The 24061-nt window shown below is 51.3% G+C and overlaps 1 protein-coding gene across 2 annotated transcripts in view; it reads right to left on the bottom strand.

Annotated features, from left to right (window-relative positions):
* BOC (BOC cell adhesion associated, oncogene regulated) overlaps nucleotides 1-24061 on the bottom strand; it is a 71294-nt gene that overhangs the window by 4965 nt on the left and 42268 nt on the right. Inside the window, exons 4-14 of one of the 2 annotated variants that reach the window (XM_012787502.3) lie at nucleotides 11944-12090; nucleotides 10032-10175; nucleotides 9203-9496; nucleotides 8559-8831; nucleotides 7245-7552; nucleotides 3689-3851; nucleotides 3178-3288; nucleotides 2619-2825; nucleotides 2185-2366; nucleotides 1464-1569; nucleotides 1003-1125 (exon numbers count right to left, since the gene is read on the bottom strand). In XM_012787502.3, coding sequence (XP_012642956.2) covers nucleotides 1003-1125; nucleotides 1464-1569; nucleotides 2185-2366; nucleotides 2619-2825; nucleotides 3178-3288; nucleotides 3689-3851; nucleotides 7245-7552; nucleotides 8559-8831; nucleotides 9203-9496; nucleotides 10032-10175; nucleotides 11944-12090 — 2058 coding nt within the window. The remainder of the gene's footprint in view (nucleotides 1-1002; nucleotides 1126-1463; nucleotides 1570-2184; nucleotides 2367-2618; nucleotides 2826-3177; nucleotides 3289-3688; nucleotides 3852-7244; nucleotides 7553-8558; nucleotides 8832-9202; nucleotides 9497-10031; nucleotides 10176-11943; nucleotides 12091-24061) is intronic. The other variant, XM_012787504.3, reaches the window with a different exon arrangement.

Raw genomic sequence — 24061 nt, 5'->3', positions numbered from 1 at the left:
GACATGGAGTGTCCGGCCTCTTCCCTGAGCGCCACTCCCCCTCCTGCTTCCCGGTGTTGGATGCTCCAGCCATCGGGGGCTGTGCCCAGGCCGGTCCTGTCCCCCAACCCACTCCCTCCTCATTCTAGCCCCAGGTCAATCCTCCCAGAGGGCCAGTGCAGTGGCTTCCTGAGGCCTCTGTCCTTTCCCCTGGTGCAGCTCTGTGTGGGCTGGTGCAGGGTTTGGCTGGGCAACTCTCTGCCCCTGCACCGTACGTGGCCGCAGAGGGCGCAAGTGCACACAGCAGGCGCTCGGTAAGTATCTGCTGAGTGACCGAAAGCAATGGGAGGCAGGAGAGAGAAAGCTGTTGCCCCAGTGACAGGAGATGTGTTGTCTCCATTCCTACTACTTTGTGATCTTCTGATTGTGTTCCTTGTGATATATCTGCTTATCTCACTTTCAGTACCTGCAGAGTGGAGATAACAGTATCTCCCCACCTGACCAATGTGCAAATTAACAAGTTATTTTGTGAACACGTTTAACATGTTTCAGTGCACAGGAAGGGACAGGCCTGTAGTGAGACAAACCTGGTCCAAAGTGTGCTCCCCCACTAACTGGCCGCATGAGTGCGGCCGAGGTATATAGTTTCCTGATGCTCGGTTCCCTCCCCATCTCGTGGGGTTGTAGTTATACGAACCAAAGAACCAACCAACGTAAGTGCCAAATGCTACTTCAGGAATAAAGTAACTGTAGGAAGTTCCCAACCTAAGAATGGGATCTATCCCACAAGTTCATGGATGATCTAGTTCCCAAGTTCCTTGAAGTCATCATGATGGCAACCCACTCATACTTAGAATTAGGCACAAATGAATAGAAAAGTAAAAAAATGATAAAAGTCTGGGCTGCTTGGAAAATAAGAAGTCTGCCTAGGAAAGAGGTGCCCAGAATAGCACAGGGAACAGTGACTTGCCCCTGGTTTGCTGGGAACAGCAAGAAGGGAGAGAAGAGCCCAGAGAGAATCACCTTTGGTCTCACAGATCATCACGTTGCTGAACTCGCTCTCCCCTCCCTCGTTGAAGCACTGCATCTTAATGTCGTAGGAGGTCTCTGGCTGCAGGTGGCTGATGGAGTGCCAGTACCTATCCCCTGGGAAAGAGAGTGAGAGTCGTGTGTGGCGACATGTATGCGGTTTGGCCCTGATCTCACAGTCAGTCTCAGACAGTGCTGTGTGTATGGGACAGTGCCAGTGGCCGGCTCGGGGTAAAGAACCCAGGAGGAGTTGTTCCTTGTTGTCCCATCGCCATGGGAAGGAAGCGCGTGCACGAGTGAAGTGGCAGCCCTGAGTGCGTTATGGATGAGCCAATGATACAGAGCACGGACGCTTCGTGTCACCCCAGGCCCATGTCTTATGCTTTACCAGGTTTCACCAATACCCAGACCCCGTGCCGGTGGAGGAAACCACATGACACAGGAGCGTTTCTCACCTTCCACCATATCCTTCTTATAGTCATTATCGTTGTCACTGTCTGTGGGTCGATAGTAGATATAAAAGCCATGGATTGGGGTGTTGTTGTTGCTTGCTGGGATATACTACAGGGTGGAGAAGAGGCAAGTTGACAATGGAGCAGAGAAATCATCGAAGCAAGACCACTGCTGTGTGGAATCACCCCATCTAGGGCTCAACCTTCGCTGGGGGCCCATGACAAATATTTCTAACACTACCCTGAGGATCCCTGAAGAATGCTGTGAAGATTACTCATATTTTCTTTAGCCTAGAGGTCCCCAGGCTTTTGGAGAGAAGGAACAAATTGCCATTTCTCCGAAGACTTGGATCCCCTCTGAACTCTCCCGGGCATATGAGGGTTAGTATCTCTGGCTAACAAGGGACCCTGAACAATTGAGCTGGGATTCCCTGTGGTGCCAGGGGAAGGACAGAGGAGGGTGGGACATAACATGAAAATGAGAGCCAGCTTGGAGGTCTACCAGGGTAAGGCCCCCAGACAGCAGCTCCAGCTCACTAAGAGCCTCCCAAGTTCTGCCAGTCGGGCTTCCCACTGAGCAGGGGACCCAGCCCCCAGGCACACGGGTGGGGGACGTGTAGGGGAGGCGTCTTAGGAGAAGCGCCCAGGCAGGGAGGGCAGCCAGCTCCTGCCAGCATAAGCCTTGGCCCGCCTTCCCAATGCATCCGAGGCTAGACCCGCTTACCATCCACTTGAGCATGATGGTGGTCTCGTTGACGGCATCCGTGAAGGTGATGTAGGGGCCTGCCACGGGCCTCTCATACACGCGGCCGCTGTAGCCGGACACCACGTAGGGCCGGGAGGGGGCGCTGGGCTCGCTCTCCCCCAGCATGTTCAGAGCCCGCACTCGGAACTTGTAAGAGGTGCCTGGTGAGAGGGACACGCACTGAATCAGGAGGTGGGAAACACCTTCCGATTGCCCCTGGCCTATCAAGGCCCAGGGCCTGAAGGACCTTTTGGGCAGGCCTTCCCCAAAGCAAGTCCTCAGAGGACTCACAAGAACTCCCAAGCTCATCAGAGAGCAGCCTGTGGGAAATGGCCCGGGGCCCTGTTACGGGAGAGGGAGCAGGAAGGGCTTGTGGTCCGGGGAATCAGGAAGGAGCGTGGCCAGGCCCCCACCTTTCTCCAGGCCTGTGATCTCCACGGACAGCCTCGAGGGAGGGATGGCACTGGTGGCCAGGATCCAGTCTCCCACTTTCTTGAGCTTCTTGTACTCCACCCGGAAGGACTGGATCGGGAACCCACCGTTCCCTCGGGGAATCCAGGTCACATAGACGGAAGTCTCAGAGGCCATGGAGATAGTGGGCCTGTCCGGAGCTTCTGGGGCTGGGGAAGACCACACAGGTTGAGGAGGGAAGCAGGAGGGACACGATGGCGTGACGCTGTATTCCGACTGGCCATGGCTGCTCCCACAGGGCCTGCTCCTCCCCAGCCTCAACCACAGGTGTGCACCAGACCCGCCCGCTGCTCCCTGGCTGCACCGGGTCAGCAACCCCAGCGTCACACTCCAGGCTTTTATTTGAAAAGCTCCAACCTATAAGTCCTTATTGTGGTTAACCGGGGAGACACTGGGAGAATGCCATAAGGACTCCTGGACCCCATCCAGCTGCAGCGGTGGCCCTCGGGAGCAGCCCAGTCCTCACGGGCATCCCCCCAACCGGCTGCTACTGGGGCTTACGGGACAGGCGGCCGTGGTCCGGCTGGCTGCTGCTCTGGGGACTGGCCCCAGGGTCATCTCTCTGGACCTGCTGCTCCTTGCTGGCCACGATCTCGGGTTTGGGCCGCCGTCCTGGGTGGAAATGGGTTCCGATCAGCCAGGGTGGGAGCGCGCATTAGGTCTCCCTCCCCACAGTGAGACTCTGCCGAGGGGTGTGACAATGTGATACAAGTAAGAATGCAGGGCGTGGAAAGTGTGGTCTGATTCCCAGCTCTGCCTGATTCTGTCGTGGTACTGCTGCTAGACTCTGTCAGAGGGGGACAAAGGGATGCCTGAGTGACCAGCTGGTGACTCTCCTGATGAGAGATGGGACCTTACCTGGCAACAAACCACAGGGAGGCAGTAGTGGGAAGAAAAAATAAAGTTCAAGGTGGGTAGCTGGGGCAAGGAGAGCAGGGATTCCCACCTGGGCCTGGTGGGATTTGCTTGGGCCCATGGAAACCCCAAGCTAGGGTCGATGTCTGACTCTCACCAGTTCGAAAGGTGACCATGGCTGTCTGGCCCTCCCCCGCGCAGTTGTACGCTGCCATCTCCACTTCGTACAGGCTCCCAGGGTCGAGTCTGGTGAGGGCCAGGCGGTGCTGGTTGGCTGGAATGCCGGAGATGGTCCAATCATCAGAGGAGTTTGTGACCTGCTGGAGGAGGTAGCTGGTGTAAGGACCGGCATCTCAGCCTGGAGCTGCAGGTGGGGTGTGGTTTGCAATGAAAGCAGAACTGAGTCCAGGAGGGCCGGAGGAGGGCAAGGACAACAGGCCAGGCAGAGGGGGGTGCCCTCCTGGCTATGGGACACCCCTCTCACTGGGACAGTCAAGCCAGGCTTCCAGATGCCTCAGGTAAGGATGTCATCCAAGTGACCTTGGTGGGGAATGCCGGGAGGCCTGACTTATGCTGCCGAGAACTTCTCCGAAGACCTCCTTCCCTTGTATTTCCCAAAACCTCCCTGTTTTACTTCCTTTTTCTTTTGCTGTATTTAAAACAAACACAGTTCTTTCGGTTTATATTGTAATGAGAGACAATGACGAGAAAGATAATAAACGCAGCGGCACCAGTAAAAATAGCAACACTCGCTGAGAGCTTACTATATGCCGGGCACGGAACTAAGCACTTTATATGCACAACCTCATTTTTCCTCACAACAGCCCAAGAGATTGGTGTTAATGTTGTTTTCACTTCACAAACGAGGAGATTAAGGCTTCGAGAAATGAGTAATTTGCTCAAGGCCCCACTGCTAGTGAACGCAGAGACTGTGACTTGACTCCAAAGCGCATGGTCGTAATCGTCCCTCTCCTAGGAAGAGACGGGGAGCCAGAAGGCCTGGGTCCCGCTTGTGCAACTCTGAGCAACCCCCTTAACTCTGACCCCCAAGCCTTACATTTCTAAAATGAGACAAATAAAATCTCTCAGGGTTATTCTGAAGAGTCAAGAGATGACTCATATAAAGTGCCTCGGCCTGAGCCTGGTGCACAGCGGGCTCCCTTCCTCGGATCCTCCCCTCATGCTCCTGTGAGTGAGGTTTCTGTCATATCGATCCTCTTTTTGTCTGCTCCTGCCCTTGGTCCTTGCTTAGAACTTCAACACTGTGGATGATCAGTAACTATCATGAGTTACTCTTTCATGGCTTCCACGTCCTAGCTGGTTAAACCTACAGAAAAAATAAGGGAGCTCTGGGCGCCCCAACAGGTGATGCTGAGAGGCTGCTGCTTCTCATTCCCCCCAACCTTTCAGGACAAGAGTCAGCTGCCAGCCCCGCGCGTCTCGGAGAGCCTGCTGGGACCTGACACTGTGGTTTGATGAAGGAAGAAAACAGCTGGTAGGAAAAGCTCTTATCCCGAGCAGAATATTCCAAAGCAGAACAAAACCTACCATTCAAGGCACAGGGATGGTCTGGGCTCATTAAAGTCAGGTTCCAGGACTTGTTCCAAGGGGAGAAATTTTTACAAACTGAGAATCCCCAGTGGTGCTGGAAACCCAAACACAGTAGCCCAGGGTCTGCAGATGCACCAGGAAATGAAACTTGCTTTTGTGCATGTGAAAAAGTGAAAATTAGCTGAATGATTCCCAATCCCCAGCAAGAGAAGGGGGATGGAAAAACACAACCCAAAGGCTGACTTTTGATTTCAAAATTCTTTTTTGGTGATGATCTTTAAGACACGTTAGTTCCGCAAGAAAGAAACTGTTTTCAAACCAGAGCTTCTGCCTTGGCAACGCCTGCATGGCAGCTCCAAGAGCCCCACGGACTGGAGCCCGAGGGAAGCCAGACCCAGCAGGTGCCCCCGCGCCCCTGCACCCCTGCCCTCCTAGCGCTGGCCTCACACTTCCACTGGGCCCAGAAATGAAAATAAGAAACAGAAGGGTAATTAGTCACTGTCACACACACTGAGAGGGTGAATGCAGCCTCAGCCTGGCATTTCCGGATCTCCACGGCATGGCCTCTGCCAGCCTGCCTCTTGTGTGGGGTTGTTTTCGTGGCCACCTATTGGCCTGAAAAATATTATTCTTGCTATCATGCAGGGTTTTGTCTCCTGGGAAACATGGGCGTTTGGCCTGCCCGGATCTTTGTCTACAACTCTGAGATGGAGGTGTCCAGTTACACGGGGAAATAAGGATCAGGATCAGCCCTGCCCTGCAACAGGAGCTGAACAATGGCGAGTTTGTTACAAACTCATTCCCTCCTTTGCTGCTGCCTGTGAAGAGGCCGGCAGGCGGGGGGTTAATGAGGAACTGCCCCCACCTCACGCCCCCACCTGGGAGGCTGCAGAGGGGGCAGCTGTGGGATTGCTCTGCCTCAGGTGTCTTTCTGATGAACACACGGTCCCTGTGGACTTGCCCTGACCCAAGGTCTTCTAGGAGAGCAAGTAAGTGACAAGAAAAAAACAGAACAAGTTAGGGGTGGGGAGTCCAAGGCAGGGAACCGGCTTCTGCACAGCCAAAGCTTTCCACTGGGCGCGGTTGGCTCTGTTTTCTTGTTTGTTTGTTTGTTTGTTTTGGGAGGGGGAAAAAGTGAATAAATACTTTTAGTTCCACATGCACTTATTTTCCGTATTAGAATTTCTACCAAGTGCACATAGTATTTTTATAAGCAAGATAATAATAATGCATAATGAAACTTAGCATTTATAATATGCTATTACTTATGAAATAAAATTTTTAAAAATCCATTTAAGAACTGTTTAATGGCCTTAGAAAGAAAGCAGCATATACTTGGGGTGAACAGGAATGTTTTCAAGGACATTTTCTTACAGAGGCTTCATGCCCTCTTCCCTGCGGGGTTACAGTAGCAAGAGCACAGCCTTGGGGGACAGGGGCAGCTGGAGGCCCTGTCCTGCCTCACAGCGTCAGGACCACAGGCCTCAATCAGCCCTGTCCCCACAGCCCGTCAGAGCCTGAAGACTCCCTCCCCGACAGCTCCTAAAACCTTCACCTGGACAGACTTCCTTCTGTCAAGGAGAAATAGCTGAGGTCTGAACAACACGATGTGCTTTGAGCTCGAGTACCTGCCTGTCAAACACGAGCCATGATGAATTCTGAGAACTGAGGGGGTATTTTATAGCCCACAGAGAAAACACTTGTTCACAAATATTTGTTTTCCTGGCTTTAGAGCTAGCTTGCCGTGCCAGAGTTCCTGCAGGTATGTACCCAGCAGAGCTTACTTTGGTTAAAACACAAAACGAGACAACATCAACAACTAACGGCACAGGAAAGGGGAGGAGGGTGACGGTTAGCAAGGAGACTGTGCGCCGTCTCCTCTGGGACTCGAAGCCGGTGTGAGTGTCTGGGAAACGGGTGCACAGAGCTCGGGCCTGGGGCACACACGGCTCTCCCCTGGGCCTTCCAGGGCCCCACAGGCCCATCTCGCAGCAGCCTCCCGGGAGGCAGGGAGATGTGCACTGGAGGAGACAGAGGCCGCCCAGCCGTGGGGTTACTGGTGCAGGCTTAACGCCCAGGAGGCGGGGCGACCCCGCTCGGGTCAGTGAAAGGAGGCTGTGTGGGGAGAGGGTGGCACGGTGCCACCAGGGCCACGGCTGTACCTTGCGGTGCTTCACCACGTAGTAGAGGATCGGCGCCCAGCTGCTGCCCTCGTGTCGAGGCCGCCACACCAGCTCGTACGAGTCTGTCTTGGAGGTCCGGGGTGAGCTAAGGATGATGGGGGCCTCGGCAGGGGCCACCTGCCCCTTCTCATCTGGGCACTGCGGGGAGGCAGGCTGCACTGACGGCGGCGTCCTGGGGAGCCCCGGCTGGCCCCTCAGCATCTGCTCGGTGCGGCCGGGTCTGGGGGGTGGCGCAGGGGGGGTGGCAGTGGCCAGCCTGGCATCCTGCCGGGGCCTCAGGGTTGTACCTGGATGATCAACAGGGAAGAGGAGGGAAGGGAGAGGCTGTTAGAGCCCTGCAGAGCTGCTGCCCCCAAGGAGGACACAGAAAGAAGACCTGAGCCGACCACCCGCCCGACCACTGGCCGGCTCTGGGGGAAATGGCCACGAGCCCCGGCCCGGCCAGAGGGGAAGGCAGCCTGGCCTGTGCCGGCCACAGCGGTGGCTGGGGCATCTCTGCAGCCTGCTGTTTCCCTGAGTCCGCACCAGGTGCGTCTTCAGTGAGCTGTCCCAGTTTGCTCCTGAGGCGCGGGGACCCTACACCTGCCTTCTCAGTCTAGGCTGAGGACGGGCACGTCCCTTCATGTGGGATCTTAGTACCATGCGCCAAGGGGGCCTTTTCCTACTCCGCTGAGGGGACCTGAAACTCCAGGTGTGAGGCCAACTGAGAAACGGAGAGGCCGGCGGGGACAACGCTTCCTTCAGGAAGCTTCCGCAGACTCCGCCAGCACGAGTCTCTCCTTTACCTGACCTTCCCCACCACAGGACATTGACACCTGATGATGTTGACTCGGCACATTATTACTCATTGCACTTTTCTCAGATTGCTTCCTTGGCAAGCTTCCTCCCCTCCATAGGAAAGTTCTCGAGGGGAGAACCTTTGCCACGTTAACCAGCCCAGTGCCAAGCACACGGCGACTGCTCAGCCGGTACAGGATCCATTAGGATGAAGCAAGCTGGAAAGGACACCTGCTTTTCTTTGCTCTAGGGCAGTGGTTGTCAAACTGGGTTCTGTGGAACCCAAGGAACCACTAGATTCTGTAAACAAAAAAATTTTTTAAAATATAATTAAATGAGTCATTTTCACAAGTGAAAACGTACACTTCTGATTTATTAATAAGTTAATGTAAATTCGAACTTACAACTAAAAGCTACTTTTATCTCTTACATACTGGGGTTTTAAGTTGGATTTGTTTCTAGAAAAGGATTCTGGGACTGTTCTGCTGGAATCTCAGACCTGTGGGCTGCACTCACCTGGCCGGGCAGTCCTCAGCTGGACCACGGCATGGGCACTCCCCACTTCATTCTCGGCCATGCACTGGTACACGCCTTCGTCCTCGGGCCCCACGCTGACCACGCGCAGGGCCCTGCGGGACAGCCGGAGGCGCCGGCTGGAGGTGAGGGGCACGGCGTTCCTCAGCCACAGCACGGAGGGCGGGGGGTTCCCACGCACCTCGCAGGTCAGCTTGGCACTCTGGCCCCATGGGATGACCAGCTGGGACAGCTCCATGGTGACCTCGGGGGGTTCTGCCGGGAAACCAGAGCAGGGTGAGCAGGGCTGTCCTTCCCTCCCAGGGCCAGCCAGGTGGAGGGGCCACGGTGAGGAGGGCTCCCTCCTTCCCCTTGGTTGCTGCTTTTCCCTAATGGGCACCAGGAGAGGAAAGGAAAGGTCCCACGTCTCCACCATCACAGTCACAACAGGAAAGGGACAAACGAGGACTCCAGGACCACATGCCTCAGCCCCCGGGGATCCGAGGAGCTCTGACTCTTCAGCGCGCCTGTCATTCACTTGTGGCCTTCACAGGACACTAGCCTTCCCTGAGCCTGGGGTACATGCTTCTAGAAAGGCTGTGCGGACCAGAGAGCAGGCCAAGGAGAAGGCTCACAGAAGCACTCACCGAACACCTGGACGTTGTAGAGGATGACCGCTGCCCCCGGTGCCCCGACCCCGTTGTCGGCCATGCAGCGGTAGGTCCCCGAGTCCTCCTCACTGGTGGTGTCAATGAGGAGGTTGCTCAGCAGGAAGCGTGTCTTGTTGTAGCCAGTCACACTGGACCCATCCTTGGCCCATGTGACCTGTGGGGGTGGGATCCCACTGGCCACGCACTCCAGGATGAGACTCTGGCCTTTGGTGACAATGATGGTCTGGGCCTCCGGGGGGTAGATGATGCGGGCAGCCTCCGCGGTGGAGCCTGGGGGGTGAGGGGGGCGAGGGCAGACAGCATGTGGGCCAGGACATCCTGCCAGGAGGCAGTTCCAGGGGTGTGATTTGGGATCAGACAGCCCTTGGGGGGCTTAGGGCCTATGCAAAGTAGGGCAAGTTCCTTTATCCCCCTGGGCCTTGGCTTCCCTATCAGAAACAAGGGCTTATGTATGAGTAAGAAATGAAATAACAGAGTGGTAGCAGCAGCACGACACCTGTTCCTAAGGTTAACTATGTGTGTTGGCAAAGACAGAAAGAACAGGGTGCGCAGAAGGAAAGTTTAAATGGTGCAGGTGATCTTTCCTGCTTGCACTTAGTAAGTGCCCCTCGAGGCCGAGGGTGAGATGGGTGACAAGGACCGGCCGAGCCCCTACCCACCCCGTGGGTCTCAGTCCCGAGCGTCTCTTGCAGTGAGCGTCTCACAGTGAGCATCTCGCTGAGCTGAACAGAACCCACTGTTTAAAGACTGTGGCGCCCCCAAGAGTCCTCCTCCCTTCCCAGCCGAAAAGGGACCCGGCCCTTACGGCGCACGCGCAGCCTGTCGCTGGAGCCAGAGGTTTTCACTTCCTGGGTCACGGGGTTGTAGGCCGCACACTTGTACATGCCCTCGTCCTCCTGGCTGGCGTTGACAATCTGGAGGTTCCCCGAGGGCATGATAAGGTAGTTATCTGTGGAAAGGGCAGGGCCAAGGGAACAGGGGATGAGTTCGAGTCCAGAATGCTGCACCCTGCAGCTCCCACAGAGGTAAGCGGTATGAGGACAGAGGGCAGGCAGGACCCAGGGCCAACAAGCCCAGACCTAAAATGCTATTCTCCCCATGAAACCTCGCACCAGGTGGGCCAGAAGTGCCAGGGAGAGAAAGTAACTAAGCGGCTAATGAACTGGCTGACCAACTGACTGCCCCAGAGTTAGCGCACAGGTCTGTGGGAGAATGTTCTGTACTTTCAACGGGGCTGGGGGAGGGTGGAAAGAAAGCAGGATTTGGGGTCAGCTAGACCTGGGCCTAAGCTCTGGATCTGCCTTGTACTAACTGTGTGGTCTTAGGCAAGTTAATTACCCTCTCTGATCCTGTTTCTTCATTTGTAAAAAAGCATACTGTATGCCTCCTCAGAGCCATTGTAAGGATCGAGGGATCCATGCTGCACACATGGGAGATGAGATAATCATTACTGCAAGCCTCTGGGAAGTAGGGAATTGACTCTGAGTCGCCGCATTATTGAATTTCTGCTACTTGGAGAGGAATATTCTAACCTCCGACCATTTGAATGCCACTGAAAGCCCTGTCAGGCTCTGTCTGCTCCTGGTCTGGGGTGTGTTCTGGGGTGTGTTCAGGTCCTTTAGATGGGAGACACATTCAAGCTTCTGGACACCCCAGTGACCAGGGTTGCATTCGGCTTCCCGGCAGGCACAGCATTGGCTGTCAGCTCTGAGCTTTGTCCCTTTGTCCCTCCTGGGAGTGGCGGTGTCACCGAGTCTGGTGCCTGCTGCTGCTCGGCCACCAGGGGCGAGCTGCTTAGGCAAGTACCCGGTGAGGCGGGAGAAGCCCCTGGCTGTTGTGGACGGCCAGGCCTCCCCTAGGGGCTGCCGCCAAGTTTCTGCTGGGGACAGCAGGGATTAATGCTCGTCTCCTCAGTGAGAGGCTGTTATTTCTGAGTGGTTGGATTAGGGTTTTTACCCTTTTGAACAAGTTTTCTGTATTTTCTAAGTTTTCTATAATGAACATATATATTCCTTTCATAACCAGAAAGAGTTAATAAAAATATCTTAACATTTATAGAATAGTTCAAAAAGGTAGACATTTTTACCCGGTGGGTGAGGTCAAGTAGGGTCCACCTGGCCTCGAGTGCAGGGTCAGCTGTGGGAAGAAGCTGCCTTCTAGTGGAAGGACATCCCCCTTCCTCTGTGACACCCTGTGCACCAAAGCGTGGCCTCCCGTGGACCAGCTGTCGTGTCCACGGTGGCCTGAGCAGGCGGCCGTGATAGCCAAAGTAACTGCATTTACCAGGCACAGGGGAAGAAGGATAAAACTAAGTGCCACTAAAAACACTGCTCTGCTGTGCGGGAAGAGCTCCACCTCCTACCAGGGAACCGGAAGCTCGGGGCTGGCAGCCGTTCTGCGTGTGTTTGCTCGCGGGGCTTGCAGAGGGAGCGTCTGGAGCCCCGGGCCCAGAGCCCTGATCCAATGGCAGCAGCTCAGGAACGTTTCCCCGGGCCTCCCTCAAAGGTGAAGACACTTCTCACGGTGGGACACAGGACCTTCACGGTGGAAGTTACCTCCTTTAGGATCCTACAGGGCTAAGTATCTAGAGAGAAGACAGCTGGCCAGCATGAGGACAGGGCTGCTGGCGTGTTTAGGGGTTTGGGAGGCAGCAGCTGACCGAGCTTAGCTGGGCAGTTGGAGGAGGCCAGCGTCCCTCCTGGCCTGGCCTCACTCACCTCTGGAGGCCTCCAGCCACTGTTGTTTGACGCTGTACCGGACCTGGGCTTTCGGGTGGCTCTCGGGCAGGTGGCAGGCAATGACCGCTGTGTTCCCCTCATCCACTTCGATCACGTGCTGCACGTCTAACTTGAAGTCCTGGAGATCTGTGGAGAGAAGAGAAGGTGCCGGTTGGGCCCCGATGCAGGGAAGCAACAGTGTGACATTTCCGGGCAGGTCTGTGCCTCAGTGTCGTCAGTCCCAATAAATAGCTGCAGAACCTCACTCCCTGCGGGTGTCAGGGACACGTCCGTCCTCTGGCCTCATGCTATCTGCAGGAGCTCGTGAGAATAGAATGCATGGTCCTGTCATCGATGGGTGTTCAACTTGGTGTCTATATAAGCTGGGGGCGGGGGCGGGGGGGTAGTGTAGACAGTGCCATCGAGAGGCACCTCGGACTCAGGCCAGCCTCTTCTGTTACACTGAGGTGTCGCGGGGAGCTAGCCCTGCTCATCCACCCTGGAAGTGGGCCGTGGTCAGGGTACCAGTGTCCCTGCACAGCTGTCAGAGACTCAGCAATGGAGACTGAAGGAAACAATGAAAAAATAATGCTGATGTCTTTTCCCTAATTCCGTCAAGAAGAGCCTTCCCAGGTTGTTCTCAGACACCCAGAGTGACAGGTGACAGGCCTGGGACTCTGCTCGATTATCTGCCATGGTTACAACTGGAAGCCTGATTGCTGCGACCCAGGAGCTACACCTACACCAGGGAGGATCCTTCCTTAGCAGGGCTGCGGGTGGGCGGCAGGCGGCACCCCGTGTGGCCCGATGACCACGGAAGGTGGGTCTCTAGCAGCTTCACAGCCATCTCTCCTGACCTGGCTCCTCGGGGTCTAAGCTGGGAGAGGGTGGAGGTCCACTGAACAAGAGCAGGGTGTTTCTCAAACAATCACGCATCCGAACAACAAATCCCTCTCTGTATGAGGCAAATCACATTGCTGAACAAAACAGGGGTCATTTGTACATCAAAACTGCATTCCAAACTAGAAATTTGGTTTTCAGGATTGTAGCTGAATTAAGAGAAGAAATAACATTACTGGAGAGTAAAACAGATGAAAGCATTTTACCCACACGCTCTCTTCATAAAAGTCCCCAGCCCCGCGGCACCCTCTCTGAACGCTGACCACACTGAACTCCGCTTCAGCTCCTGAGAACTGACAGCACCAGGGCTCACTGAGATTTCCCTGCAAGACGCCACCTGCCCATGTTGTTGTTTCCACTGGAGACTCAGGGCGAGAATCGGTTTCCCGCAGAACACAAGAGATAATTACCAAAAACAAACTACTGTCACCACAGGAGAGCCCAGTGATCAAGGTACTCAACAAGGTCAGGAGGTTTCCCACTTAATGGAACTTTCCAGAAGCTCTTAGCCAGCCCAAGGCAGGAAAGCCCTATTGTTTCTATGAAAGGATCATTGTCCCTTTGATTACAATATTAGACTGTGAACTCTTTAGGGGCAGGAACCGAGTCTTGTTCATCTGTGTGTCCTCTGAATCTAACCCAGGCCCTGCCCAAGCAGGCGCTCAGTAAGCGTTGAATGAACGAATAGCCTGGAAGCCGAGCCTCGCACGTTAGGTGCAAGATGCCCATTCATGTTGTCTGTGAACTCAAATTCATGGCTGAGCTGGTCTGTGCTGTGAGCTCAAAGGACCCAGCCCAACATATTGCTCTATAAACATTTTATCATTTAAGTGTGGCCAATGGAAGCTATTTTGAAAATAGAATGTTCTTTGAGCGGTTACTTCCGAGGTCATAGGAAAGAGGTGAAATAGATCTAATAATTGTGGAGTAAGAAACACATGCTATTCACGGCGTGGTGTGGCAAAAACGCTGACAGACCGCCTGGTTCACTTCTATTGCTCCATTCTACTTTCCAGGCTGCAAGAGCAGTGCCTGTGGGTCAAGGTGAGATCTCTCTTGGATTCCTTTGAGTAGGTGTAGGGGCCCCTGAGCTTTTAGACAATTATTTCACCATTTTTTAAATTTTGTAGGTGTGATATCTGACCTTAACTAAATTATAAATTCCCAGTGGGAAACTTATTAATTTTTCACTCCCCACCCTAACTCCAAGCCCTACTGTATGTACCATACCTACGATACAGCAAATGCTCTCTAAGTCCTTGCTAAATAAATAAAGTTAGAAAGGCTGAGACCAAGGCCAGCTTCATAGAGTGTGCAACCTGCCCCTGTGCTTGGAAGGGGCCAACACTTGGTTTAATGCTCAGTTGCCCACATCTTAAAATGCTTAATAATGTTTGAACAAGGGACCCTCCATTATCATTTTGCAGTGGGCCCCACAAATTATGTAGCCCAGTCCTGGCTGAGCCTCAGCCAAGACAGCTAATGAGTTTTCTCAGAGCAGAGGAAGGTTTGGACTATGGGAAAGGGATTGGCTGAGCTCAGTTAAGTATTGGTAACTTTGTTTTTTGACAGCAATTCACTTAAAAAATGCAAAGGCCTTAATCCTCCTTCAGGCCAGTGTGCCCTGTACCTGCCAAGTCAGGAGGCTCCCCACAAAGAGGGCTGTGAATGATTGTGAGCTTAGGGGCATCTGGAAAATTCCTCAGGCACTGTGAAGCGCTCTCTTCCACGGTCTAATAAATCCCAAACTACTCCACCAAGAGCTTTTTCCCCTCCCCTTTTCTTTACCTCATTCCAAGGAAATTTGCCCCAAGCCAAGAATATACTTAAACCTAGTAGATTATTTTGCAAGAAAGATGTGAGCAACTGAAAGGAGTTTGGCACCAGAACACCATCTCCATGTTAATGGCCCCGGGTGCCTACACATTGTACAGTTGAGGGCTTATGCAGGCATGGAGCATGCACCCCTCAGTGCACCCTCCTCAGCAACCCAGCGCTAGAAAATACCGTGCCCCCCTTAGGCCCCTCTTGGCTCCCGCTGCGCCCTCTGACAACTGCTCTGTCAGAGACAGAAGGCTGTGCAGTGGGGGAGCACGAAGCTGGGCACCGGTCAGCCATGTGGCCAGACAGCCCCTCTGTTCTGATGCCAACATGTGCACAACAGCCGTGCGGGCAGGACCGAGGGCACCCCAGCTGGACGTCCAGCTCCCCACAAGGGCCGACTGGCAGGCAAGCCTTCCTGGCTTCAAAACAAATAAGCAGCAGTTTGGTCCTTGGCCCTGTCCCCTCCCTGTGCCTCCTAAACTTAAACCTTAGCTGTTGCTTCACCAGACAAACACTCCCAATTTGGCCGCTCCAGTAAAACTTCAGTTTCACTAAGGATCAAAGGCAGAGTAATGAAGTGATGAATGACCTGAAAACCAGAGGACCCCCTTTTCTTAGTGTTTTGGGGCAGGAAAGGAACCGGGGAGGGGGTGGAGGCTTCATGATCAATACCAGCCTAATCGGCCATCAGATGGGCAGATGCAGCGAGGAGCTCTTGCTGGCGCTTGCGAAGGAAACCAGCCTGTTCCCAGGTCCCTTTGTCACATGCTGGCTGGGTTCCTGGCGAGGCCCGGGCTGCTCAGTCTGCTTCGCTGGGTGGAATAAGGGGTAGGCCCTTCCATTACAAACTTACAAACGGGGTTAGCAGGCCTCCCCCGCAGAAAGGTGGATAGGGTTTCATGGGGAAATGGTTTGACAGGACACCTGCCCTTGCCTGTAGGCTGGTGTGTTTGAGAAATCCAGGGAATGTTTGTGCAGCTTTAATCCTCTTACCTTCCCTCACACCCCTTTTTTGCATCCTCTCTTTGTGCATTCTTCCAGCTACTTCATTAACTTGTCCGCATTAATCAAATGCCATAAGCCCACTCCTGTTGTTTCTCAGCTCTCGACAGGTCACAAGTTCTGCTCCTTGGGGCCATCCTTGGGTTTACTGACCTTTTTTACTTGCCACAGAACTTTGTGCTTTCTGAGAAAGCCCATATTTTAGGCTCCATGCAGAACCCTGCCCGGTTTCTCCCTCCTAGGAGCTCAGTTTCCAAAGGGAATATGTGTATTCTGATACATCATTTCTGCAGGACGCCTAGATGCACAGGTTACAGGGATTTGTTCAGACACCTCCTGTAATGTACTCTGTGCTTCCTCTTCTTGTTCAAAGGGTACACCAGGCACACGCCCTTTTGGCCGTGGGAAAAATAGGAAGCAAATAAAAGGCTTTCCGAGGCCCATGGGTGTGGCTCCCATCACCAGGATCACTCGTGAAAACTACAATCTGACCCATTTTATCTCGAGTCCCTCTTGAACTTCTCATTACCTTCTAGTTTTCATCCTCCCTTTATAAATAAAAGGTTCAATAAAGCTATCAAATAAATTTCAATATTTGGTGAATATTCATGCATTCTCATAACAAACTGTCAAGTCTTAATTGCAGTCTTATCCTCTAATTTTCGTGGACTTTACGTATCCAGTTACAGAGAATGCTGGGTCTTAGCTAAATACCTCCAGTGTAATTCATAAACCTAACAATCACTTTCAAGGGGTTTCCTCATTTGATCTTTTTCCAAGTCCTCTCTTTGGCTGCAAATTAAAGTTCAATTCTGTTTAAGTAAGGAGTCAAGTAAGACGTTGTCTTTGGCTAGATGCTGCATGGAGTTACCAAAATGCTCATATCCGCGAGCTCGGGTGAACACCTACACAAATCATGGCCTTGCACCCATGCAGGTGTGTCTCACGTACAGTCCCATCCCACCTTCCTGCCTATTCACAGGGATCATGGGACAAGCCTGTGCTCCTCAGCGGAGGTTTGGATGGGATCCGCCAGATTATGGGGCAGCGCACGGGGCTCGCTGGGCAATCCTGCTGCGTTGGCTTGGCAGCCTCAGGGCCCTCAGCAAGTTTCTGGGCTGCCTGATGGTTCTACTCCCCAGCTCTCATGGCCTCTAAGCCTCCACTTGTCCCTGCGGCAGCCTGCTGCACCTGTTGCTAATGCTACAAAGCACAGAGAGATTCTGCCCTAACGTAGCACTACCCAGTGGCATGCTCAGTCCCCTTTTGAGAGATGGCCAAGGTGCAGGGTAAGTACAGCTACTAAGAGCCTTCTCTGGCCAAGCCTCTGGCTAATGGCTACACAGATAGACTTAGAAGTCTTAGAAGACAAAGGGTCCTTGGCACTGCCTCACTGTGTGGCCTCTGGCAATGTGGGGGCTCTCCTGTGCCCCAAACTGCTTCTCTGATGAGCATCGAATCACAACATCATGCTTGACCCCCAAGTCTCCCGAGGAACCATGACTTGGCATGACCCCAAAGTTACTCCTCCAAAATAAAATGCAAGTGAAAAACCACAGCAGTCATTTGCTGAGGATGTGGAGCGACTGCACACACAGAGCGGAGGCTGGAGCCTGACGGTGCCCTGGTGAGGTCAGAGAGCCTGGCGCCTGCTGAGTGGCTGGGGTTTACCGTGCCTGGGCAGCATCTCAGAAGCCGTGCGTTTGGGGTAGTGACTAAGCCCTTCAGCAGTCTGTAGCCCTGGCACATGACCACGGTAGCCCACAAAGCTGGGCAACATCAGCATGTGCTGTAGTCAGCATCCGATGCAATACCATCCCTCCGGGCATCACTGAGTCATTCATTTAGCCAGCCAGGTGCTGTAGAATATCTGTCCTGCCAAGCATGGCAGAAAATACACAGAAGAAGAGACAAAGAAGAAAAGCTCCTAGCCACAGGGAGCTTTTAATCTAACAGACAAGGCAGGGCATGATAATTCACAAGTGTGATGTCCTCTAGCATAGTCCTCACCACCTCCACCGGCATAAGGCAGCCTATACCAGCCACCGCTGTCTACAGAAAAACTCAGAAACGGGGTCGGCAGAGTGAGTACTGCTCCTCCCTTTACAGGCTGGGAGAGTGGATAAACATGTTTGCTCTCTCTGGGATTTTTTTTCTGCCCATCCAATTGCACAAATAATTTTGGCTCCCAAACTCTCTCCTGACAGCCATGGAAACATGACAGAAAATTTCTCAAACATACTTTCTGATGAAAGCAAGCCATGATCTCTTTTATTTAAATAAAAGAGTTTCCATGGGGAGGGATGAAAAAAAAAACTTTTGCAGATGTGAAACACGTTGATTGCTAAATCTTGTCTCTTTCTTTCCCTTCGAGTAGAGATGAGGTTTGCACCCAGATTCGAGCAGTGGGGAAAAGCTGAGAATGGAGGAAAGACGAAAGAAACTGGGGGAGGAGGGCAGAAAATCAGAGCGAAGACGGGAGGGACAAGGCTGAGGGTGGGCAGCAGGAGAGAGCAGCATAAAGGGAGGAGTGGGAGAGGAAGAAGGAGAGGGAAGAAAAAGAACCCACTTGCAATGTCATTAAATGATTTGCAATGAATTGGCTTAAAGCTTCAGGAATTTCTTGGCTTGAACCAATTAAAAATATTTTTTAAAAAAGACATAAGAGAATGAGAAATGTGATTAATCCTCAAAGACAAATCAAAGATGGGAGCCACGTCTGCACGGGGTCTGGCAGCCAGATGAACACAGAAGATGTCTGTAGACCATCTCGTGCATCTGACTTCAGTGCTGCTGTGAGGTAGGGCTGGTTAGCAGGACCAGGGAGTTTCTTTTGGACCAGATGAAGGAACGAAATAGTCTGAAAAAAGTACACTGAAGAAAGAGAGAAGAAGGGAAAAAAAGATTTGCTTGCCAGCAGCCCACATCACACATATTTCTCTGATCAACCAAATATAAACTACAGACTTTGCAATGGGAGAATTAATGTGAATCCTGGTGGTCTGGACTCATCAGAGCCAGAGCTGGATGCTGGCACAGCCCTCGGCACGGCTGGCGGCCGGCACAGGAAGAGCAGGGAGAGAAAATGGAGGCCCAGGAGCTCAGAGGGAGAACGGAGATGAGTGCTTTGAACTCCAGCTGGGAGGGATGGGGCACTTTCCTAAGGACAGTGGGGTCCACAGTGGTCCCTGCTCTTTTCCCTGTCCACCTGGGAACCACACAATCCCATCAGCAGCGGGGCTAAGGATCCCATCCATCCCATACACCCATTGTCTCCGACACCACCCCATGTGGGATCTGTCAGGACACAGAGCCACGTTCACCGGCATCTCCCTTGGAGGTTCCTCCTAACGTCTCCATTTCTTTTAAATAGTGTTTTAATGCTCTGACATCCATCAATTTTTCTAAACCCTTCCTGAACCTATTTGTATCTTCAACCTGTTTGTATCCTGAGTTTCTGCTTTGTCCTTTCTTATGGACTTCCTGAAACCTTCAAATAGATCAGGTTTTGGTGAAGAAATCTTGACATCTTCATTTACCCTCTGCATGCCCTTTTTGGTTTTCTAGACTTTAAACAGTTTTTATTGGGGAGTCTTCCTCTTTCAAGACATTCACGGAAGGCCTACTGTGCGCCGGGCCCTTGTAAAGCTCTGTGGACACAGAGGTGCATAACAGTTCCCACCCTCCAGGGGAAGAGGCCCTGGCAGGAGAGGGTGACGAGGTGGACCCGGCACGCTAAGGAAGCTGGGAAGAGGGGACCCTGCTCTAGACTTGGAGGCCAAGTGGAGGGGGCCAAGGAAAGATTCCTGGAGAAGATCCTCAAGTCTTGAAAACTGACAAAAATTAATAGCCCAAGGACGGTGGGACCTTTCTGAGGAAGGGATGGGAAGGAAGATGTTGCCGGCCGATGGAAGCCTCTGCAAAAGCGAGGGGAAAGCGAGAGACGGAAAGTGGGCCTGAGAGATACGCCGTGAGTGTCCTGCTATTAAGCACAATTCTCCCTATAGCAAAAAGAAAAATAAGCTGTTTCTACCTCAGCAAGTTTTTTTTTCTTTTGCTTACATTTTTCTCACTATTAAGTGATTCTTCCTTTAATTTAGACGTAAACACTTCGTCCATTCTGTAGGACAGACTCACTGTCCTCTGGGTCTCAGGATTATTACCAGATTCCAAAAATGGTTGAAAGTCTGAAAACAAGGTCAAAGTAGAAATCGCTAAAGCTCTTCCACACACAAAAAAACAGGGGAGCCAAGGGACATGTTTGCCCTCTTGGTTTTCTCTTTTTCGTTTTAAAGAAACCATCTCGCAACATGTTTCTTACAGGAGTCCTGCAATTTCAAGCAAGCTAACCAATCCTTCCCTCATCTTGTGGTACACAAGGCTCCTCAAAGTCTGTTCTGACTCAATGAATCCAACACACTATGTGGCCCTCCCCTTTCCTCTTAGCTCAGAAAAGTGGACCTAGGATTTTATTTAAGCATGTGGCTGTGAGTGCAAAGAATGTATTGAGGAGAGGGGGGCATGTGTAGAGTTCGTAAGTGTGTCCCGGTTAGAAGATGCACTGTCGACTTAAGGTTGTTTGGTAAGTAGTCACCCTTGCTAAATACAGCATGGGAACCCTGGCTGGCGGGGCCTCAGTGCCCTGAGCGGAGCTTATGCCATAGGGTGTCTGGGTGCTTGCACCAGGGCTAATGGGATTAGTGCTGCCAATGCCATTTGATTTCCCCAGAACATCAGGGGAAATTCATGTGAGGTGTGAATTTCTGCCTGTATCCCATAGAAAACAGAAAGGGTTAATACAACTTTTGCCTAAAGCTATCAGATATTCCTTATTCATTTCCTATTAAGATGTTCAAGTGGCTTCAGCATCTTTTGGGTCTAAGTTGTCTTTCAATAATGTTCTTGCCCAATTGGCAAAGTAAAACACACGTAACATATGTATAAAACAACTGAATTTCAAGCTCAAGCTACTTCTCTTTTTCAAACTACATCTCTCCACGTGGAGCTGTCTGCTTGTCTCTCCCAGCAAAGACAGACTCACGCTCAGCCCCAGTTTGTAGCTTCGGACCACCTTCCCCCCTCCTGGGGCGGCTCAGGAAGCCACCCGTGCTTGCTTCCCCCCACCTCTGACTCTTCTTGCTGCCACCCCCTCATCCCAAAGCAAAAGGCTTGCACAGGCTTCCCTGACGCCCAAGCCAACACACAAATGTTTTTCCAATTTGGAGCGAATGGCTCCTTCTTGTTTTGTCAGGGAGTTCCTGGCTGGGGGAACCAGACTCAGGGGAAAGGAGGTGGTGCTAGAGAAAACACTCGAAGGTTTCCTTTCTTAGTCAGAAAATGTACACACTCAAAGGGAAAAGAGATGAGAAACAGTGAGAAATGGGGGGAGCCAGGCGTAGGATGGAGTAGCAAGAAAAAAACAATTAGCTGGTGGCTAGATTAAGAATTCAATCGAGCTCATTATGAAAATATCTCACTATGGAAATGAAACTCATGGTGGAAGCATCTGCACCACCCCAGGAGCTGCACTGGGCCTAGGTACGAGTACACAACGCTGAGAGCTGAATTTAGTTGTTAAAGGTCTGAGAAAAGGTATGTGAGGATTCAAAAAATTAAAGACGAAGGTCGTCTCGTACACATTCTTCAAGGTGTACAACTCCTGAGTCTTCCTCAATCCCCCGAAATGGAAATGCATCATTGCTAGCCTCGGAGTTCCCAGTAAAATCTGTCTACGTCTGTCAGGCAACTCTTGGGGCTGACTTTCTTTACAGTTAATGTGTTAACCAAGTTCCACTTTCTGCATGAGACTGAAGGGTCCTCAATGGCCAGGAGCAGGTCTTACTGTGCTGTTAGAAATTCTAAACACTTCCCAATTCTCAGAACACCAACCTCCAAACATCCAAATATAGAAGTCAGCACTGGAGAACAGAGACTTTGCTACTTTTCACGTGGGACCATGAACATCGTCTTCTCTTACATAACGGAAGTCTTTAGGAATAGAACACATTGTTAGATAGTAAGATACCAAAGAGGAAACTAAATGAAAGAGGCTAGGTTATGAATTGTGGTAAGAAAACAAATTCACGGAAGAACCCTCTAGTGATAGAAATGAAAGATAAATTATTTGTATTGATTGATTTGAGTTCTTCCTTACTTGTTTTTTCTCTTTTCATCTTCTCCACCCCTCAATTCTACACAGGATTTGAGGTAGCTTATAAGAATATATACCTTAAAACATAAGCTTGTAAAGTAAAAACTCAAGATACAGATTATATATGTGTATATATAAATTAAGATTTTTCTGCTCTCTGATTTTGGAGAAAAGAATAAAAAAAAATAATAAAAATCAAAACTGGGGAAAATTAGAATTAAGAAATGATCTTCATGAAATTGCCAAAATTAAACTATAATTTTGGCTGAGATGGCTGGAACCAAAGCAACTCTTAACACTACACCCATGCCGAGGCGAGAGGGCTTCATGAAACTGCAAACAGTGAAAGCATCTCTGAGAAGGGCTGGGGCCACAGTCTCTGTGTCTGTATCTTCCAACGGTGCAGCTCCACCCACACTGAGCTCTAAAACACCCAGAGACCTAAATGGAGCTCATGGCTCCATAAAGGTTAAGGAATAACCACTGCATTGGCGATGTGGAAATCTCTCAGTCTAAAGGAGCCATTAATGATTTCAGGAACTGGACTTAAGGAGGAATCTAATTCTTCACATTGTCTTTAAAGGGACACATTTCTAAGCCACCCCAGGCAGAGAGTGCACTTAAGGTGGACCATGGGGGATTGTGGTGGTTACTTTTATGTGTCAACTTCACTAGACAATGGTCACCAGTTGTTTGATCAAACACTAGTCTAGATGTTGCTGGCAGGGTATGTTTTAAATGTGATTAATATTTATAATCAGTAGACTTTTGAAATTATCAGATTATCCGCCATAGTGGGGGTGGGCCTCGTTCAATCAGTTGAAGGCATTACAAGCAAAGACAGGTTTCGCAGAGAAGGACAACACAGAAACTCTGCCTAAATTTCCTGCCTTAAGACTGTAACATCAACTCTTACCTGAATCTCCAGCCTATGCAAGCCAATTCCTTAAATCTCTCTCTGTATAATATATAGTTATATATATTATCTATACATCATTAAATATATTATATACATTATTGGTTCTGCTTCTCTGGAAAGCCCTGACCAATACAGGGATAAAGGAAACTAGAAATATTTTAAGAAAGACGTGTCTACCGAGGTCCTTAATGGTCTATTCTAGTCCAAGGGCAGAATCTAGATGACCTCGATGAAGCAGGTCTAATGGGAATGACAAGTAAGGGGAACTGAGCAAAAGGAGACATGGTTTCTGTGTGTAGAATTTGCCGTGCTGAGGGCCAGGTCAGCCCATCCTGCAGCGCAAGCCAGTGCCGTCTGCACGGAGGAGTGGGCAGCAGTGCGCCCAGAGAAGCACAGAGGGCAGCTCCGTGGGCTCCAGTGACAACGCACCGCCACACCATGGCTGCTCCTGAAGGCGGCTGGAGTTGGGAATCTGGGTTGGAGAATACTCGTATATAGGGAGCTAAGAAACTCACAGGAAATGGGTTCATTCCCTCTTGATAGCAAGCCAGTCCTCCCTTGGCTCTGGTTACGATTCGAAGCTCTGCCACGCCCTGGACTTTCTTCCTAAAGGTTGTTCCCAGAATGGCACTGGCAGCACAGGGCTGGACATTCCTGCAAGGAGACGCTCCGCAAATCCTTGCTGACCAAATGGGTGAAGGAATAAAGCCTGGAATTGCTAAAATGTTTCCAAAATTCTACGATCACACATTTACTCATTTGATCCTCAAAAAAAAAAAACCCATGATGCTGGTGGTATAATTATTATTATGCTCATTTCACAGGTGTGGCAATCTAGAGATTAAGTGACTTGCCCAATTCGTGTAACTCTTAAGTGGCAGAGTTAAGACTTAAACCTGGGATTAAAAAATTTTTTTTTTTAGTTTCTTGTTTTCTTCATTAGACCAGTTTGGCTCTCTATTTCATTCATGGGTTGCATTACTTATGGTAACAAAGGGCCCGTGGTCACCTTCTGACCTGTCCTCAAAGTCACAGAGTCATGAGGATGGCTACCCAAGGGGACTTCTTCCATTCCTGCTGGCCGCCTCGCCTGCTGATCTCTGATGCCAGACAGGTGACCACCAGGAGTACATGCCTGGTCTTGGCGCTCGGAGGCCTGCAGGAGGGCGGCGGATCTGTTCAAAATTATACCAGCAGCAACTTAAGACTTCCCATTAGCTTGAAGACTAAAATTCCCAGGTATAGAATTCTAGGCAACTACGCAGTTACCACCTATTTTATTTCCAACTATGACTGAGACCAAGGGATGATCGGAAAATTGG

The sequence above is a fragment of the Microcebus murinus genome, chromosome 1 (assembly GCF_040939455.1).
Source record: "Microcebus murinus isolate Inina chromosome 1, M.murinus_Inina_mat1.0, whole genome shotgun sequence".
Taxonomy (NCBI): Eukaryota; Metazoa; Chordata; class Mammalia; order Primates; family Cheirogaleidae; genus Microcebus; species Microcebus murinus.
The sequence above is the reverse complement of the archived record's forward strand: the minus strand, read 5'-3'. Positions and strand labels throughout refer to the sequence as shown.